This window comes from Perna viridis, chromosome 5 (assembly GCF_037379345.1).
Source record: "Perna viridis isolate PV_CMFRI_1.1 ecotype Kerala chromosome 5, ASM3737934v1, whole genome shotgun sequence".
Lineage (NCBI taxonomy): Eukaryota > Metazoa > Mollusca > Bivalvia > Mytilida > Mytilidae > Perna > Perna viridis.
The window spans coordinates 11,640,739-11,660,471 of NC_142449.1; the positions used below are offsets into that span (position 1 = coordinate 11,640,739).

The 19,733-nt window shown below is 31.3% G+C and overlaps 2 protein-coding genes and 1 long non-coding RNA gene across 7 annotated transcripts in view; 2 read left to right on the forward strand and 1 right to left on the reverse strand.

Moving 5' to 3' along the window:
- Positions 1–777: 777 nt before the first annotated feature.
- LOC148616032 (ATP-binding cassette sub-family G member 4-like) lies at positions 778–14,895 on the forward strand. 2 transcript variants are annotated; one of them, XM_088582676.1, is made up of 14 exons: positions 778–1,052; positions 2,370–2,487; positions 3,314–3,503; positions 4,270–4,415; positions 4,883–5,006; positions 5,482–5,596; positions 5,838–6,082; positions 6,501–6,515; positions 9,054–9,149; positions 9,712–9,880; positions 10,213–10,313; positions 11,234–11,389; positions 11,675–11,793; positions 12,120–14,895. In XM_088582676.1, the coding sequence occupies exons 1-14, from the start codon at positions 842–844 to the stop codon at positions 12,349–12,351; spliced, it is 2,037 nt and encodes a 678-aa protein (XP_088438802.1). In that variant the 5' UTR covers positions 778–841; the 3' UTR covers positions 12,352–14,895. The 2 variants fall into 2 exon arrangements, with proteins under 2 accessions (XP_088438802.1, XP_088438803.1); XM_088582677.1 differs by lacking the exon at positions 6,501–6,515.
- Positions 14,896–16,660: 1,765 nt separating this feature from the next.
- On the reverse strand, positions 16,661–18,051 carry LOC148616033 (uncharacterized). The gene is made up of 2 exons (XR_015922095.1): positions 17,913–18,051; positions 16,661–16,752 (listed from the first exon to the last, which is right to left on the reverse strand). It is a non-coding gene; the product is annotated as an uncharacterized LOC148616033 (long non-coding RNA).
- Positions 18,052–18,584: 533 nt separating this feature from the next.
- The window catches only part of LOC148616034 (uncharacterized), a 55,348-nt gene continuing 54,199 nt past the window's right edge, over positions 18,585–19,733 (forward strand). Inside the window, exon 1 of one of the 4 annotated variants that reach the window (XM_088582673.1) lies at positions 18,585–18,739. Coding sequence is in view for 1 of the 4 variants with exons in the window: in XM_088582671.1 (XP_088438797.1) it covers position 18,891 (1 nt within the window). In the remaining 3 variants the exon portion in view is untranslated. The other 3 variants (XM_088582668.1, XM_088582671.1, XM_088582669.1) reach the window with 3 other exon arrangements.

Here is a 19,733-nt window from a genome sequence, read left to right on the forward strand (position 1 = left end):
TTTATATTGTTGTCTTTAGCCAGTGGTAAGTAACTTGTTTTTCTTTTAGTATAATAATTGAAAAAGAAAGAATGTCATCCCTTATTTTTGTGTCAAAAGCCCTAAAAAATCCTAAATTTAGCCCCTATTTTTTTTTTTAAAGAATTTGGCCCTAAAAATAGCCCTTATTTTTTTTTTACAAAAAAGTCACTTGAAAGCCTGAATAGAATATGACCAGAAAAAATGTTTTAAAATTATTTTCTAAGTAGTGGAGACCAAAATATTTATAATTTTCCTGTCCTTATGAAAACAATGCCAGCCCCCCCCCATCAACATCACATGAGCATCACCCAAGGAACCTATATTATTCACTTGATTTATTTTGATTTATTACAGCTGTTAAAATAAATAAATTAAATTATTTTATTATTAGAAAGCTCAAATAATGAACATGACTAGATAAAGATACAAACGACACGGAAGATGATATAAAAAGGTTTATACACAAAAGATAGCAGATTAAACTATAACTTTACAGTCCATGTGAGACTAATAAACCACAATCCAGTTAATTTATGAGGGTTTAATAATCAAATCTGCATTGTCCATACAATTTTTTTTTCAATTTGATAAAAATCAAAATCTAAAATTATGCTTTGTATGATTTTCAATTCAGAGGAGATGTTATATTTTATTTATTTTGGTTATTGGTTAAAACATATGGTAGAGAGTTATCGTTCTTAACGGCAAATTACGACAACATTCGTCAGAAATCAAAGGTCAAGGGCTCGTAAAATCATAACAAAAATGGCGAAAATACTCATCTGACAAAGAAAAAATACCCTGGTGGAATTTTAACGCAATGGCAGAACTTTTGGCATGTCAATTACACATCCCAGTTCATCCAGATGTCTCCACCGCGAGGTCTAAACATCTGAAATCAGCGTCAGGTGGTAGCACTCCCTCACGAGAATCCAGTCGATTTGAACAATTTTCCAACCTGCCAAGTCGACGGGCTGTCGACATTGAATACAGGGATTTAACGTATAGAGTCAGGGAAGGTCGCCATAAAGGTATTAACATTAATTGACACATCAGCTTATTAAGATTTCTATTTCTGTCAAACTGTTCAGCGTTGAACACCTCAGTGTCTGGATCTGTTTTCTGATTTGGCTACCCCAACAGTGAGGACCAAATCAAAAAACAGTTCCAGACACTGAATCCTAAAAGGGGTTAATCGTACAGAGTAGGAATAACTTATAATTACCACAAGCTGCTCAACATAAACAGACTGTGTACTCTTCATAACCATTTACACACATATTCACAGGCCCATCCCTGGTAAACACAACAAATAATACTTTTCAAGACACCCCAAATATGTGTAGAAGTATAAAAAGTAACCCCTGGAATGTTCTCAGACTTGGATTAATACTGGTATATCAATGCTGATCTGGTGACATTTTCCTTTCATCTTTTATTTTGTCTCTTTATCTTTGAGAATTTTGCCTTATCTTAAACATCTTGACAACTATGTTACCATAAAAAGTAAGAGCCTGGTACCAAAGGGTACTCTTTGTGTCTATAATCACATAAGTACATTTTGTATATGTCCTCTCCTTACTTTGTACCCCGAAAATTGCTCACGATAGAAAAATAAGCTATAAAATATGGTATTCCTCTTCATCTAACTAAAGAAATGGACATAGGAACATTAATTTCAACTTTTGATCTACTCAATGAATGTTAATGTTGACAGTATGACTGAAGTATAAAATTAAGGTACATGTAGTTAACTTGTAATATTAGACAGGTGAAACCTGAAATGATTCGAAGAAACATAAAGTTCATACCCCCAATCAGTCTCAAAGTTGATTGGTTCGATAAAAACTTGACATCATGTAAAGGCAGTAGTTTGAAATAATTTATTTTGCTGTCATTTTGCAGATTTTTTGGGGTCCATGAATTTTGATTGTACAGTTCAAATTCAGTTCCTATGTGGTGAATTTGTTGCTCTCATATATAGCAAGAGAATATTGAACCAATATAATGACCCCTATATTTGAAGAAATGCATGTGTATGGCTTTAAGAGTTTCAGATTCCTTTATATTTATTGATGTCGCTGGTAGAAATAAAAAGGTAGTTTTCAAAGTACTCATTTCATCAAGAAATGTTTCTTACAATATTCTTAACTATGATAACCACATGTGTATTTTTGTGGATATTTGAGAAGGTTTGAGATTTTTATATGTTGAAGCGAGAAAACAAAAAACAAAAAAAAAAGAAAAAAAGCAAAAACTGAGTTTTGAAACCACTGAGGAAAATAAACTTGTCAATGAACCAGCAGATTGAGGTGATGTACTCCTACTTATTTACAACACTTTTTTAGGTGTCAAAGATATACTGAAATGTATCTCAGGAAGTTTCAAGTCAGGACAACTGACTGCCATTATGGGTCCCTCTGGGGCTGGAAAATCATCTCTAATGAACATCCTGGCAGGTTATAGGTAAAACTGAAATAAGTTTATGGTGTCTTAAAATTCAGAAATAGGAAGTACATTTGTATGTGGAGCAATAATATGTGAACATTTTCTTGTATATCTTATTGCTGCCTTCAGGCAGTGACCATTACATATGTAGCATTCATTTTCATTTCTCAAGATGTGCTAAATGTTAAAAAAGCTCTTGTTTTTGTACTTTTGATGTAAAAGAGTAAACTAATGATAGTTTTTATATTAATAAAAACAGCTATGTTCTAAAGTTAATACAACAACTGAATGTTATCCAAGTTAAATGATGAACAAAATGACACATCTTGCTTCTTTCATGTTGTTTGAGACTTGTGTGGGTAATCAATGGAAGTTACAATGTATTTTGTCAACTGGATTTTAAGTAACTTGTGGAATACTTTTCTGATGCTTTTCAACCTGAAAACTCTGTCTGATTTAGTCTCAAACTCATGCAGATCAATTCTGATGAAAAGGCAGTAACAGTACATGTATATTGATAATTTGAATATGAACATTATATGTAAGCCAAAAATTGAAATTGCCAAATACATGTATCCATAATAATGTGGGTATTTTGTCTAGTAAAACTTCATTAACTTGAAAACCTATCAAGGAAATAATTTGAAATTTTGTATGCAAGCTTAACATAATAGAAAAAGACAGACATTTTGTCTTGTTCTTACTTGAACTTTTTGGTAAATGGGTGTTAATTTAAAAACTAAATCATCAGTTAAGTCAAGAGATATTTTGCTATGTTATCCTTATGACTTTAAAAGTCTATTTTACTAATGTGTAAAACGCACTTCCATTCATTATTTTGTAGGACTAAGAACATTTCAGGACAGATATTAGTTAATGGTAGAGAGCGTGATCTGAGATCATTTAGAAAAATATCTTGCTATATAATGCAGGATGACCATCTCCTCCCACATTTGACAGTAGATGAATCCATGATGTGCTCAGCTAATCTAAAGCTTAATGAAAAAATGTCAATGAAAGAAAAACATGAACTAGTATGTACTCATAGCAGTTCTGAAAAGAACTTTTAGTCTGGTGTGTGAAAAATTAGTTAAGTTAAATTACATTATAATATTGTGTTAGTTGAAAACAAATGTGCCCTAAAACAACTATGGGAAAACAGACAAATTACACAATGCATTTACACCAATTCAATAGTGACTTTTATAGAACTAAAGTAAATTTAGATGTACTACTATTTCACAAGATAGTTAATACTAAATATTTAATACTTCAAAAATGTTGAATTAAACCCATCAAGATATTCATTCTAGATCTTGTTTGAAGATTTATTCATGTGTCATTAGTCATCCAGTCTGCTCAGTAATTACCATATTTGGTTGAGGTGAATAGGTGTTTAGAGCAGGCCTTAGCAGTGGATAAATAACTACTTTGGAAACATCAGGAGCCTGTTCCCCACCTATGACCAACTATGATATTCAAACATTACTTATAAAAGCAAATTAAAAATGCCTATCTTCAGAATCAAATATTTACATGAACTGTAAGACCACTACTAAGTACATGTAATTTAAAGTTCTTGATATTGCAAGTAGCCTGTTTTATTCTCAGTGGAACAAGTGAAACAGCTAGGCCCTGATCATCAGTATATAAATTCTAACCACTTTAATCTGCAACCCCATTCTACAACTGAAAGGTTGTTCAGATTTGTTTTAGTGTAAATTCAATATCTGTTCCGCAAAAAATGTTCCTGCCAACAGCATGTTTTCTGCTAGCTACTAAAATACAATATTTTTTTAGGTGGATGATATCCTGTACACTCTGGGTCTATCTGATCATAAGAAGACAAGGACCATCAATTTGTCTGGTGGACAGAGGAAGAGATTATCTATAGCTCTAGAGCTTGTCAATAATCCTCCTATAATGTTCTTTGATGAACCCACTAGGTAGGACTAGGTTCAGACTTGCCAATCATTTTAGAATTGAATAATAATAGAATTGATGCAGCAGTATATGACTAACACAGAACTGTAGCTAAGCTTTTATATTAACTACTACAATGGTACAAAAAGACTTACATTTACAATGTCAATGGAAGACTTAACTGAATCCAAACTTAATCCAGTTATTTAATATTAAGATAGAAAACAACTTTGTTTATTATGGGTGACATTATAGTTTCTCTAAAATTGCACTGCAATAAAAAGCATGTTTGGTTTTTAAAAGGGACCACTTATCAAATTTGTATGATTTTGTTAAAAGCTCTTCTCCTCAGTTTTCATTATCCTTATTTCAAAAGCTTTCCTTGGTGTAGATTTGCTGTATTACTAACATGAATTACAATAAATGGTTATTACTAATGACACAGTCCCCTTGGAAGCAACAGAGTAAATTTAGATATTTTAATTTTCAGTGGGTTAGACAGTTCCTCCTGTTTCCAATGTGTCTCCTTGTTAAAAGCTCTGGCTGCCGGTGGAAGAACAATAATCTGTACTATACATCAACCTAGTGCCAAACTTTTTGAAAAATTTGATCTGGTAAGAGACAATTGTTGTTATTTGCATACACACACTTATTATCATGTCAAATAAACAAAATAATTAAGAGTGCGAAAACTTAATGAATGAAAGAATTACATCCATTAAAAGTGTAACTTTTCAAAATAAGATGAAAGAAGTAAATCTTCCTTGGAATTTTGCCATTGGCATATTTCACCAGATAGATCATGGTTTTAAATTGCAACCACTGATTGTTAGCAATGTGTCCATATGCATGATACATACATTGTATTTTCTTGATTTGTGATATGGACCAATTTCGTCCTCATAAGCAACATTGTGCCGTCACAACTTACTCTTCTTGACCAATCAGGGACAGCATGAAAAATAGCAATCCCAGAATTCCATTTAGTTTCTGAATCGGTCCATTGGTATCAATATGCATATGTCATATTCTTTTAATTGTTTTCTTTTCATTGTGATTTTAATAACCTTTCCTCTGTTTCTTTTGTAGCTGTATTTGCTGGCAGAGGGAAGCTGTGTATATAAAGGATCTATAAGGTCATTGCTGCCATACTTTGAATCCCATGGAATGGCATGTCCTGCTTACCACAATCCAGCTGATTTTGGTACGCTTCCATATTGTTGTACATAAATTCTTGTTAAATGTTTCTTTGTTTGCTATGAAGTCTGAATGATTAAGTATGTGATCTTTTCTTGCTAGATCATTTATATTAACAAGTCTGTGTATGTGTAATATCCATAAAAGGGATCTACTGATTGATCTCTATTTTTTCATAATTAAGACTGAAATATTAAAAAAAAAACAAAAAAAGCAAACAACAAAATTTATTTCATTTGTCTTCCTAGTGATGGAAGTGGCATCTGGGGAGTATGGGGATGAAAAGGTAGAGAAACTAAAGCAGGCCGTCAGGAATGGACAGTGTGACCAGCTTCCTGAAGTAGTACCCAGAACCAATAGTACAGAGTTAGCTACGGTAACTACACCTTACGGTGGATCACATGGTCAATTACAGGCTGTACAGGATGAGGAGGTCCATATAAATTGTTCAACAGAGAAGGGGATGGTTAATGGATCATCAGGGAGTGTCACGGTATGTATAGAGAGAATGATGATGATAATTATATGGATTATGATAACACTCTATTCTAGGAACATTTTCTAATCTGCTGTATTTTATGTTGTGCTATTTAATATGGAACATTTTATGATGGTGGTAGTTTTCACAATGGAGCCGGTATTAATGCTGTGATTTGGCTTAAAAAAATATGATATTGGCATGTATGTTTTGTTTCCTAAAGTGTGTTTGTGTAATAATTTCTGTCAGTTGTTTCACCAGAAATTGAATTACTGGAATTTCAATGATAATTATTACTTTTATTTATTTATTTAATAGCAAAGTATATGGACATGTATGCTATCCTTCAGATACATGTGTCTTGCATAGTTTTGATATTATAACATGTTTTTAAATCAACTTTGTTTGTGATGTATTGATATGCACATTTTAGATTGATCCATATGAGGTAATGTACTAATTAGGGTGATGGTATATGTTCTAACTCACAGCTGTAACTTTTATATCACAGCTAATGGCTTTGATACATAAAGATTGTGTTATATTATATTTACTTTATACATCTACCCTGTGTTATTAGCATATGACATTTTATAGTCTTAAACTAAAATGTAAACTGTTTGAATAATGCATTGGTTACATGGGTTTTTATATCCTTTAACCAGGTTTCCAAACCTTTAAGAAAAATTACTGTGGACTACCAATTTTCATGGTTTTTGCATTTCTGTCAGACCACAAATTCAAATTTCTAATTAGGAGTTAGAAAATTTCGATTGAAAAATGAAAAGGTCTAATAAAATACATGATGTTTATGGATACACAAAATAGTGAATTTTTTATAAACCATGAAAATTGATACTGACAAATGAAATTACACTTACAGCATTGAAGGAAATGTATTGATGCTAATTTTCTATTGCTTTGTAATGTTTTTTTTATATTCATTTACAAACCTGACAACTTAAACAGGATTGATAATATTACTAGAATAGTAATATTTCTACCCACTGTGTTCATGTATCAGAAAATTTTTAGGAAAGTAAAGATTCACTCTGACATGAAAAATAGACTCTTACACTAGTTGAAAATGACCAGTTCCAATTTCAATATAAATTTGGGTATGCTAGTGAGTACTTTAAATAGCTCTCTAGGTAAAAATCCACCCAACATTATACCAATGTGTCCTACTTTTACCACCGAACACCTATGTGATCTTTTTGACACTGTCTTTTTATTTTGAATAGCTGTAAATTATGATGACCTTAATCTTCAAATTTGCCATCCACCATCATATTCGACAGATATTCAAACTTAGAAGACAGTCCCTAAAAGATCACACAGGTGGTCTGTGGTAATTAAGTAGGACACATTGATATAATGTAGAGTAGATTTTTACCTAGAGAGCTGTTTAAATTACTCACTAGCCTAGCTAGATTTGTATTGAGATAGGAACTGGTCTATTTCAACTAGCTGTAAAAGATCCATTTCAGTTTTTTTGTTTGGTTTCATACATTTAATTAGGAAATTAAGAAAACAACCCAGCACCCATCTTGAAATTATACACAAGCATCTTTTAAAGTTCAAGTGGCTTTAAATCACTTAAGCTTAAGCATCACAATATGTATTTGATAGCTCAATAATAGGCTGATGCATAAGCTTGCTTTTAAATGCTTGAAAATAAAGTTTGAAGAAATGACTAAATGTTAGCCATTAAATACAACAGTCATGTAGCTATCACAATTAACTGTGAATATTTGCCATATAGTGATGTTGATTAGAAACTGACAGGAATCCTCATTGATAGTTCTGTACTAATTACAGTGTATATATATACATTTGACCATGTCTAATCTGACTCCTAATAAGTGGTTTCTGTAGACTGGTAAAATGACAAAAATTGACCAACCAAATTGCTGGAGACTTGTTAAATATACATTACTATTCTCTTTTCATCACTTCTGAACAATTTTATCTATCTAATCAAATTTCTAGTCCAAAGGAGTGTCTGAATTGACAAGTTCCACTATGTGTAAAATCAGTGACAAGTTGTAGATGTATTTATAGGCTTGAATTCATATATTCTTACTGAAAACTGTAGTACAAGTTTCACTTGCATTGTTTATTTGTCTGTTGCTGGAGTTCATTATCGGAATAAAAAATAAATTTAGTTTAGTTCGACTGTAAAATGTGTAACAGTCAGTTAACTAAGCTGACTGTATTTCTTTCCAGAAACTTACAAGACATGCAACAAAGAGTTAAATTTGTCAGTGTCATTGAATTTTAAAGTACTTCTTTGTCTAAGAATCGGGCAAAATGTATATAAGACATGGTAATGAAGGAAAAAAATACAGAGATTTTATTGCATTAACCAATTAATTATACCTGATAATCACCAGAAATAACCATCAAAGTGTTTGTAAAATTTGCCTTTTTAAGATATTGATAAGTCAAATTCAGTTGAAATGCACTATGGAAAAATGGCGGGAACCTTTTTCCGCACTCTTTCCTATATAAACAGTAAAAAAAATCTATGTCACAAATGTTTTAGGATAAGCTTAAATACGTTTTTTGGTCGTTTTCTAGATGTACTGAATATATTTTAGGCAAAAATGACTAAATTGGGGAAAATGATGTGCCATTCATTGCCTGATTCTTACACAAAATGGTACATAATACTGTCACAACATGAGGCATATTTTACATTTGGTCTATGAGTTAGGTTGTACTGGTACACAGGAAAAATTGCAACATATGTTTAGGAACAGTATTGCAAAATATGTTTTTCTTGTGCTTTTAAAATACATGAAATATATATGATAAACATATGTTTTTCAGCTGTTTTCAAAATGTATGAAAAACATGTTGCAATTTTTCCTGTGTATTATTTACCTTTAAGTAAGCTAATAAAGTTTATCATACTGATTTACAATGCATACAGAAATTAATGTAGTTCATCGAACAATTGTTTATTATTTTGATATTACAGAGGTACCCAGCAGACCAGAACAGTTTTGCTACCAGTAGTTTTACACAGTTCTGTATTCTCTTTATCAGGACATTTAAGTCTATAATGAGAGACACTGTAAGTTTAAAAGTAGATGTAGGTAAATTCCTCAAGACTTAGGTAAACCTCTCAAGACTTAGGTAAACCCCTAAAGACTTAGGTAAAATCCTCAAGACTTAGGTAAACCCCTCAAAACTTAGGTTAACCCCTAAAGACTTAGGTAAAATCCTCAAGATTAGGTAAGTCCCTCAAGACTTAGGTAAACCCCTAAAGATTAAGGTACAACCCTCACACTATCAACTGAAATTGATATATTGCACACCTTGCATCTGCCTAAGGAGTTCTCTCATGGAACTTGAACTTCCTGGAACTTTTTGGATTCAGCAATAATACATGTATTTGAAAGTTGAAAAATGCATTGAGTATTCATTCATAGCTACAACTTCCTGCGATGAAGCTGGAAGTTGGATAAACTTTTCTGTTAAGATTGGTATACATGTAGTTACTTCTTGCACTACACTTTAGAAAATTCAGACTGTAACATCCTGTATAAATTACCACCTGACTTACATCACCTTTCTTTATTAATACTTTCAACAATGTCTCTGTACCTTGATTTAAACTTTGTTTTAATTTTTAGACACTGACAAAGTTGAGATTGATATCGCACTTAACAGTAGGTATTCTGATTGGTCTGTTGTACCTGGGGATTGGTAACGAAGCGACCAAAGTCATCAACAACACAAGCTTTCTGTTCTTCTGTATACTGTTCCTGATGTTTACAGCTCTCATGCCAACAGTCATGACTTGTAAGTTAATAGAAATACACTAGATATTTGTGTGAATTTATCCCTATAGTACACTTGGATTTTATCATACCATGAGAGTAGAATAGTCTGTGATTAATACAATGCAATGATTGTAATTTAAAAGAGGAAAGTTATTGACAGTATTTACAGATGAGAACTGGAGCTGTTCATTACACAGTGTACATGTACACATATACTCTCACTCACATGCCACCCAAATTGTTTATGTCATTAATTAAAATCTTACTGGTATTATTAAGAGGTTTTATGAATTTTAAAGGATAATTTGGGCAACATTTTTACATTTTTTATTGCTCTATCTCACTTTGTAGTTCCATTAGAGATGGCAGTATTTGTGAGAGAACATCTGAATTACTGGTACAGTGTAAAGGCATATTATCTGGCCAAGACTTTTGCTGATATGCCATTTCAGGTATGCCTTTTAAAACATTTGTTCACTATAAAAAAAAGATTGCTGGATTGATAAGAGATTAAATTATTTTTTTTTATTTTGTCAATTGTGTCCAAACTTAGTCTGTGTAATATTTAGCTGGTAATTTAGTTTTTAAGGCTTTCCTTTGTGAACTTTAGTTAAATGTTATATGTCAGCTGCTTTTTCTTTGTTTATGTTCAGAAAACAATATTTTTTTTTCCTGACCAACTAAAATATCTAAGACAGGAGACTTCGGTTGAACAAAACAGGCTTCTAAATGGAAAGTAATGAATAATAACATTATAGTACCGGTACTTGTTATTGTGTATATTGTATATATCTAAATATAAATGTAATCTTTTTCACAACATTGGTCACACATCATGGAGTAACTCTTGTTTTAGTTAAACCTGTGACATTTTTATCTCCCTTGAAACAATGTAAATACAATTTGAAAGCTTTACTGCTTCAACCATTATTGATGAAAAAGGACAATGTAATCAGATTTTTGAATGACAGTTACCGTGTGTTCACTATGTTTAAGACATACACAATCTGTGGTATAGACATTGTAGACTATTTTGGGGGAAATATTGCAAAATAATAACATTCTGACTGAGAAAGAATTTCCTCTGATTTTATTTTAAACAGTTTTGTATTGAGCAGAGATTTGGAAATATTTAGGTACTAAATTGACTTTAGTTTTACTGTGGTCTTTTTCATAGTAACTATAATATGTTGTTTTTGTCACTTTATTATAGAGAATATCGTAACTACAGTGATAAGCAACCATAGAAATATAAAAATCTGTATTCCAATAAGTTACTATAACATTATATCAGTGTTAACAGTACAGACATATGGTTATGGTTTTCCTAGAAGGGTAATGTATCCTGAACCAGTTACATTTTATAATTTAGATTATTTTTCCACTGATCTATGGGAGTATAGTATATTGGATGACATCCCAACCAGAAGATTTTCTACGATTTATAATGTTTATGACACTAGCAGTTCAGACCTCATTAGTGGCACAATCACTAGGATTGATAATAGGGGCAGCTACCTCATTACAGGTGAGAAAAGAAATCCTTGAGAGGTATTCAATGATATAATGGTATCACAGTAGCCCAGTAGAAAAAGCTTAGTATGAAATATGGCAGTTGAATCTATGTGTAATAATATATGTTACCTAGAAATATTTAAAAAAAAAATATCTTGATTATTTAAAAAAAAAAAAAAAAGGTGCCACTGGTAGATACGATACAGGAAAAATATTGAGTACTTACTTTATAGAATTATACATCATGAAAGTACTTCAAATCTTTTGTAACCTGATTTGTTTGATATTGTATTTTTAGGTAGCAGTATATCTGGGACCAGTCACAGCTATTCCTGTCCTGTTATTTAGTGGATTCTTTGTCAACTTCCAGACAATGCCAGTCTATCTACAGTGGCTGTCTTATATTTCATATTTAAGGTAGTATTAACTCTTCTGAAAGTGCTGTAGTCCCACAATTTCATATAGTTCTGGCGATCTTAGAAAAAGTATAAATTTGATTCTTACATAATTTGAGCAATATAAATTCTTCTTTGTTTTTGAAGAAAATATCTACTGCAAGTTTCATTCAAATGTAATGCTTAAAGATTAATTTCATTTACATGATTGATTTCAAACGTCATGTAAAAAAAAAACATGATTAATGCTACTGTATTAGAAGAAAAAAATGTCTTAATATTCCTTTTTCTTGTTGTTTTTGAAATGAGCGTTGTGTAAATGTATAAGCATTTTAATAATACTTTCAGATACTCATTTGAGGGAGTACTCCATGCTATTTATGGCTTTGACAGAGAAAATTTAGACTGTTCTGAGGACCATCCAATGAAATGTCAGTTCAATGAACCAAAGGATATCCTAGAGCAGTGGGACGTAGAGAATGTGTTTTATGTTGACTTCATTGTTCTCTGTACATTCTTTGTTCTACTGCGGGTTGGCTGTTACTTTGTATTAAGGTGGAGGGTTAAAGCGGAGAGATAAATGGGGGAGATAATTTTTGGTAATAAAGGGAGACAATCTGGAGATGATCTTCATTTAATGTTACTTAATAGGGCACTGTAAAATGTTATCTTGTACTATTTTGAACTAAATGAAGTTTGGACTTTATGATTGATGTTGCTTTATACATGTTTTTGAGACTGATATTAAGTTATATTGTCATTTAAGTTAAGTTTTTTTTTTGTTTTTGTTTTTTTAATAACTCACAAATTGACTCAATTTTACAGATAAAATGTAACAACACATTCACTAAATCTAGTTCACTAAGTGAATATACTTAAGTATTGATTATTGTACCATTCTTTTTCAAATAGGTCTCCGCTAGTGCTTGCAATTTATTACATGTTTTTGTTTGAAAACATGATAGCATACTTTTTCAATTGTATTGAAAATATTTGGCCTAAACCATTTGATTAGAATTTGTAACAAAAATTACACCTTACATAAAATTTTGTGTGGAGACTATAAGTAGTGATAATTGGTTGCATTCATACTGGGTAATTATGGAATTTTAAAATACATATATATACATGCTTTTAAAATTTTTGTTTTTGTGTTGTTGTTATAAATGTAGGGTTTTTGTTTCATTATATATAGTAAATTATTTTTCTGGAGCAGTTTTAATTTAAATGATAAATTAAAGTTGTTCGAAGAGAGGTTGAGGTGGTATTATGGTAATTTTGCTGTCAACTTTTCCACAATGAAAACTGAAATTTTCATATGAGTACAGCAAAACTTCAGGGCTTTTTTGTTATAAAATTGCAAGAATGGATACTGGACACATTCTCTAATCAATTATTTCATTACTTAAAAACATTTTGACAGTATTAGCCATAAGATAGAGAGGCTCATTCTCTTCAATAGACTTAAACACACAATTGTTTCTATTGAGATTATTTTTTTTTGTTTCATGAAATATTCTCACTATTGCTTTATAATTCAAAAGCTCATTCTAAAAAAAAAAAAATGCAATCGCATAACTTTAATAGAAAAAATCTCCAAAATGACTGTTTTAATCTCATTGTTGTTGGTTGGTTGTTCAATGATCAGAGTGCTTAATGAGTTTTTTGTGTGATACTGAGAAGCTGTGATAGAACCATTCCTATGTCAGACCATCATGTTCCAATGTTATTTCTATAATGATTGAAAGGAAATAATGCTGTTTTATGAGAGATAGTTCTTGTTGCACTGTACATAGTATAGCACCTTGTTATCATCGGCCATTAGATGAATGTTTTTTTACATTCTGTAGGATTTTTAGATTGTGTGGATGGAGAGTGCTTTATATGATTTACTACACAACACACATGAAAATATTTTAAACAATTTGTTGACCATGTCTACATGTATGTAGGACCAATTGATTTCATATCTAAATTGATCTAAGTAATGTTTCTATTATATAAAATTATAATATCCACACTTGATGATTTACATGAGCTAAGGGTTTCATGTACATGTATGTCTTATTTTTAAGTATTTTAAGTTTTTTTTCCATTTTTTTTTTATTGTTACTATCTATTTGTTTTATAATCTGTCTCTTTAGATATTGCAAGATTGTTTGATGTAGATAGAGCTCACAAGTTATTGTTAGTGTTTTGCACATTTTAGCCAAGTGGTCATATATGTGTTTTCATGAGGAACAATATTTTGCAGTGTATTGAAATAGATATGATAACATTTACTTTTAAAGTTTATATGAGTGATATTGTTGGGTAGATATACTAAATGGTGTCCAAGTAATCTATGACAAGACAGTATTTTTACATCAGAAGTGCAATATTATCTATAAATGCATATACATGTACTTAAATACAATTTCCAATATCTAGTAGATAGAATTATGGTGAATCACATTGAAATTTAAATATGTTGTTGTCATAGCGACTGCTATGTCTAGTTACATACATGTGGTTACCATAGTGTTAGTCATTTTCAATAGTGTTTGATTGATATTTGGTACAAAATCATTTGTCTTGAATCTTTGACATCAGACATCTACTATTTCATCTGTCTGAAATTTGTCGCAACTATCTCAATTTCCAGTAGTTTGATAGATTTCAAATTGGTACTTTGCTTTATATAGAGAGTATATTGTTAGTGATTTTGGTTGTTGTGTGTTAATATATATCTACTTCCTGTTTCGTGGGACTTTGCCACTGCATGGAAGAGTTGGGTATAATTTCACATTTCTTCATTTTTCTACATGTATGTTATTGATTAACTACATGGAAAATTTTAATCAAATGAAAGGTGTAAAAGCTCAAATTGAAAAAATGGTGATTATGCTGTTAGTTATACTAGAGCTTGTTGATTGGGTACATTTTTCTCTTTTTGTATAATTACTTGCATGTCTTACCAAACTGTTTATTGATATTTAGATGGAATCATATTTTGATGTACAATTGTTAGTGGTGAAGATTGTTATTGTTTGACCTTTTGACCTTATGATTGTTATGACACTGTAACACCTTTAACTTGATTGTATAGGTATATTTTCTCTCATTAATAAAATATTACAACTTGGATCTTATTATTACTCAAGTTGATGAATTGAATGATTGTAATATATCCTTTCAAATTTGATCAATTTTAGGCCACATCAAGTTAATTTGTAGATTCTCATCAACCAGCAACTAAAAAAATAGGGCGGGTGGGAGGATTTTATTATTTATTTTTCCAAGATTTGTAAAATCTTATTCCTGCTGACAAAATGTTGAAGAAATCTTGGAAATGTATACTTTCAGTTATGTTTTTGCCATAACAAGGCTTTATTTCTTCAATTCCTCTTATAATGCAACTAAAAACGAAAACCATCCTGAGATCTGCCAAAGATCAAGATATTATGTAAACACACACCGCATTACTCGTTTTTTGAGCAGAAGTCTATAGTATTGTGTATGAGTAGAGTCGTGATGGATACGGACATAAAAGAAATCTGGAAATATGAACCACCTTTAAAAAATCAAAAATAAAAGGAATTGGGCTGGCCATTTCGAGTAGGGATGGGCGGGGATCTACAAATTAACTTGATGTGGCCTTATAAAGCATACAAAATATACATGTTCATAACTATCTGAGGAAATTCAAAACTGAATTACTTTGAATACTCATGACAATTTCGTGTCTTGTTTTAATTGACTCTATTTCTTATATACTGTGATAACTGCTATATGGAGAGTAAAATGATTCACAAAAAATATATATTAAAATTATACAGTTATATGAACACATGAGTACCTATGTATTGATATAACGGAGTAGGTTCAGAAGGGCCCTATTTTGGCCCCTATATTCAATCTTTTTGAATGAATTGTTTTGGTTTATATCAGTTAATTTATTTGAAAGGATAATGGAAGTAGTAAATACATTTCAGCTGATTTTGGCGATATCATGAATGTGTTTTGACTTAATAGCGGTCAAAATTAACACATTTAAGTGAAATCTTCAATTTTGTTGCCATTTTACACATATTTTTTGATGGTTTTTGTCTAAAACGGGTGTGGCCACATCTGTGTTTATCCAAAATATTGATATATATGTTGTATCTTAAAATACTACAGAAAATATATGAAGATCAAGAATGAAAACGCATGCGGCCACATCCGTTTTTCACAAAAACCATAAAAAATATGCTGAAATATTTAGATTTTATGGATTTTTTATCATGAAGGCAATTTTGTTGGTGCTACAATGACGTATTCTTTTCTGTATTAGCCTAAATCTTATTGAACTAGCTGGTGTAAACACTTTAAGTGTACAAAAACGATAAAAATCTTTGTAATGAACAATTTCAAATTTTGAGGCCAAATTGGCCATAACCGAATCATCTCCTTTGTATCATTCCAAATACGTAGGAGATACAAAGTTGACATAGAGGCAGCGACTTTAATTTGTTGATAATTGTTTGGAAGAATGACAAATGTTAATGGATTTTTATAATTTGACTTAGTATCAATTCTTTCAATCTCCACAGTAGACCTATAACCACTTCCTTATTTCATACTACATATCACTCAACTAGCTTATAGACTCTGCCATATAGGATGTGAAAAATATTCATTAGGCACGAGCTCTACTCATTACAAATTTGTTGTCTCAGTTATACTTAACTAATTTGCATAAAGAGGTGGGGTTAAAGACAGAGTGTGGCAGTGGTGTAAAGCTTTGAAATAGTGAATATACCCTGTGTGTAGGAGGTTGCAATTTCTTCTGTTTTGGAGTCTATACTGGAATTCAACTATGTGTTTCTATTCATAAGAGCAGACAAATAACTTAATAAGGACCAGAATTCACTGTCAAAGACTTTTCCATTGAACACAAATATGGTAACTTCTTTTTATGTTCCCTTCTTGTTGTTCCAACTGATTAGCAATCTTTAATCTACAAAAATCAATAGAATTTTTACAGTTTCTAAGGTTTCTACAGATTGCATTGGCAAATTGGATTCCCCTTAAGCCTATCCTTGATTCATATTTTTTCCCATTATATAGTAAATTAAAGCTTGCATTTTGAAATTTTTAATTTCACCATCTCAAGTGAAGAAATAATTAAAACCACTCAAGAAAAATCTACATTTAAAACCAATATGTCATAGGCACAGACCATTTTGTTCTAGAGGGGAGGCTGGGATTTTATGTTGAGTTAGGAATATTTTTTTCAGTAACAGCCCAAGTTTTAAAAAAAAATATTTGAAAATCTACATTGTTAAGTAATGGAGGATATATTGAATCATATTTTTTTTCTGTCCATGGCTGAGTAAAATAATTTTTTGTTGTTGCTCACATTTGGAATAATTCTTGTTTTTTAGAAATAATCCCAGCCACCCCCACCCCCCAGTATATAAATGTTTGGTGCCTTAGAAATATGATAGTTTTATTGAATTTGCATAGACCAAGTTGACTTCATATAAAAAACAATGGTATTTTACAAAATAGTAACAAAATTATTTAACAGTACTGCTAAAAAGGTTATGTGTATCAGAGATAGATTAATCAAAAAGTTAAATAGAGACAAATTATGTATTATGAAAATAGGCAAAGAGACAACAACACCACCGGGATGATAATGTCAGCCCAAGGTCACCCATTTGTCTTACATAAATAACGAGGAAGTCCTCACACCACTGGACATGCAGCAGCTCTGCCAAAAAGTAGCCTACTTATTGTAACGTAATAAAAAAAAGTGTGTTTTGGCAACCACAAGCCTCTTATGAGTTTGTCTGAACTAACGGTCGTTACCTATACATGTATATTGACGACGAATACAAGTGACACTGACCAAATTAGCAGACAGACAGACGCCAAGTGATACTCTTTCAAGAAATTCCAGCCGAACTAAAAGGTAGCTCTGGAAATTCAAGGTTACAAAAATAGGAATGCACAGTCTGTGTTCCCAGAAAATTGGATCCTCAGTTAAGTCTCAATAGATTTAAATGAAACAAGACAAGAAGTCGTAAATTAAATCAACTTTGTATTAAAGAAAAGTAACAGTTAACAATTTATAAAATGTACATAACACTTCCACTCACTCTAAGTACTTACACTCTCAGGTTCATCTGCACTCGTTCATAATGTTCTCCTTGTCTTCTCTCCTCTCTTTCTAACTAAGGGGGTTTTTAACGTCCTTAACTACCCTGTCGGTTCTCGCATGGATGGTCCTCTCTTTCACTCTCACTTCCCCTTTTATATCCCCCAATATTGCCCTATGACAACATAATTTAAAAATAGTAGAAATATGGTAATGAATCTGATGCAATACACAATATCTGTTATCAGGGCACTAGGGCACCATTGGTAGGGCTCAACAGGGCACCAGATCTTAGATAATGGCTCTTTATTGATAATTAGTGTTCAATATGGGCTAATTAATCTTATGATTTCTGATGAAATGTTTGGAAATACAATAGACCTATTATAATTGGCTTATGTAAAGTGTTTTCAAAATAGGTCCTAATACTAGTAAATAAAATAGTAACAAAAATATACATGATTATTTATCAAAAATCATTACAATATCCTTTAAATATTGTTCATGCTAATTACCTAAATTATACAATATAGCTACAGAATTCCACAGTAAAATTGGCAATTTGATCCTTTACTGGTGGGAAGGTAAATACAATGAAAAATAAATGTGTAATATAACAGTCATGAACTAGTGATAATCACGTGGTGATAATTAACTAAATAAATCCCAAATACGACCGTTGTTGTGATCTATGGGTAAATAAATTGCTAATGGTTTTCGGTTGGATCTGATTATCAGAAACCGCCATTTTGATAACAGTGTAGACATGTGAGAATTTGTTGTCATTTATAGCACAAACAGGAAGAAAAAATATTGAAATCCAGATATATTTAGTTCTTAGGTAATAACATGTTATTATAACAACGATTGTGCGGTGTTACTTAACTGATTTACTAAGGAGCTTGTCATAAAATGCCAGTTGCCAACTGAGTTGGTCACCAAATCACAACAAAAACAGACTATTTAAAGAGAAGAAAGAATATAAAAGAACAAGTAACGAACAAGCTTATAATTATTGTAGTCATTCTAGTTGTAAACAACCATTTCATTTGAATGTGAACATTACAGTATGACTATGAGCTTGCATTTCATTACAGTGACCAAACTTACCTCTAAATTGGAATTGTTGTATACAGTATAAAATGCACTTGTGTGTGTACTTAATAATTTTTAATAATTCCTGCAACATCCAGATCTCAAGTTACTAATTATCACTTAAGTTTTTTTATTTTACTGAATGAAAATTAGTGGACCTACGTAAATTTTCCTTTTTCTGGCCCTTCTTTGTAAAATTCGCACGTAAACAGCAATTGACCAATGTATTTCAACCTTTACATCAGATAATTGAAAACCTATGAAATGCATGTTGCATGGTCACATGGCTAATTAAAATTGGCTTGGTTCATCAGCAGATTTAAACCACTTTTCTTGAAACAGGCAGTTATACTAAAAGTGCATTTTTAACATACATGCATACTGCTTTATCCTCATTCTTATTATAACTAGTTTCATTGTATTAGTAATATCCCTTTTTGTACAGAACTGATTGCATGTGCTTGAATCAGAAGTCAAAGGTTGTGGACACTGTTCCATCAAAACAATAACAAAGGTTAAATTGCCATCATTCAGGCAATTTTTAAGTTTTAAACTCAACATAGAATATTGCCTACTATTCCAAAACCTCTGTTTGCCATATTATTTAATCCCTTTTAAAAATGTTGATAATACACATGGAACTGATCAATCAATATTGATTTATTGCCTGCCATTTGTAAAGCTTCCCAATCAACAATCATGTGCCTCAAATACGTCATTTATCATTAAAAAAAAACTAT

Bases quoted from the DNA above. Each gene is read 5' to 3' on its own strand.
- LOC148616032 (XM_088582676.1), top strand. From the start codon at position 842: ATGGCAGAACTTTTGGCATGTCAATTACACATCCCAGTTCATCCAGAT. The intron at 1,053-2,369 runs GTATTAACATTA...ACACTTTTTTAG, and splicing joins CAGGGAAGGTCGCCATAAAG to GTGTCAAAGATATACTGAAA. The intron at 5,007-5,481 runs GTAAGAGACAAT...TTTCTTTTGTAG, and splicing joins TTTTTGAAAAATTTGATCTG to CTGTATTTGCTGGCAGAGGG.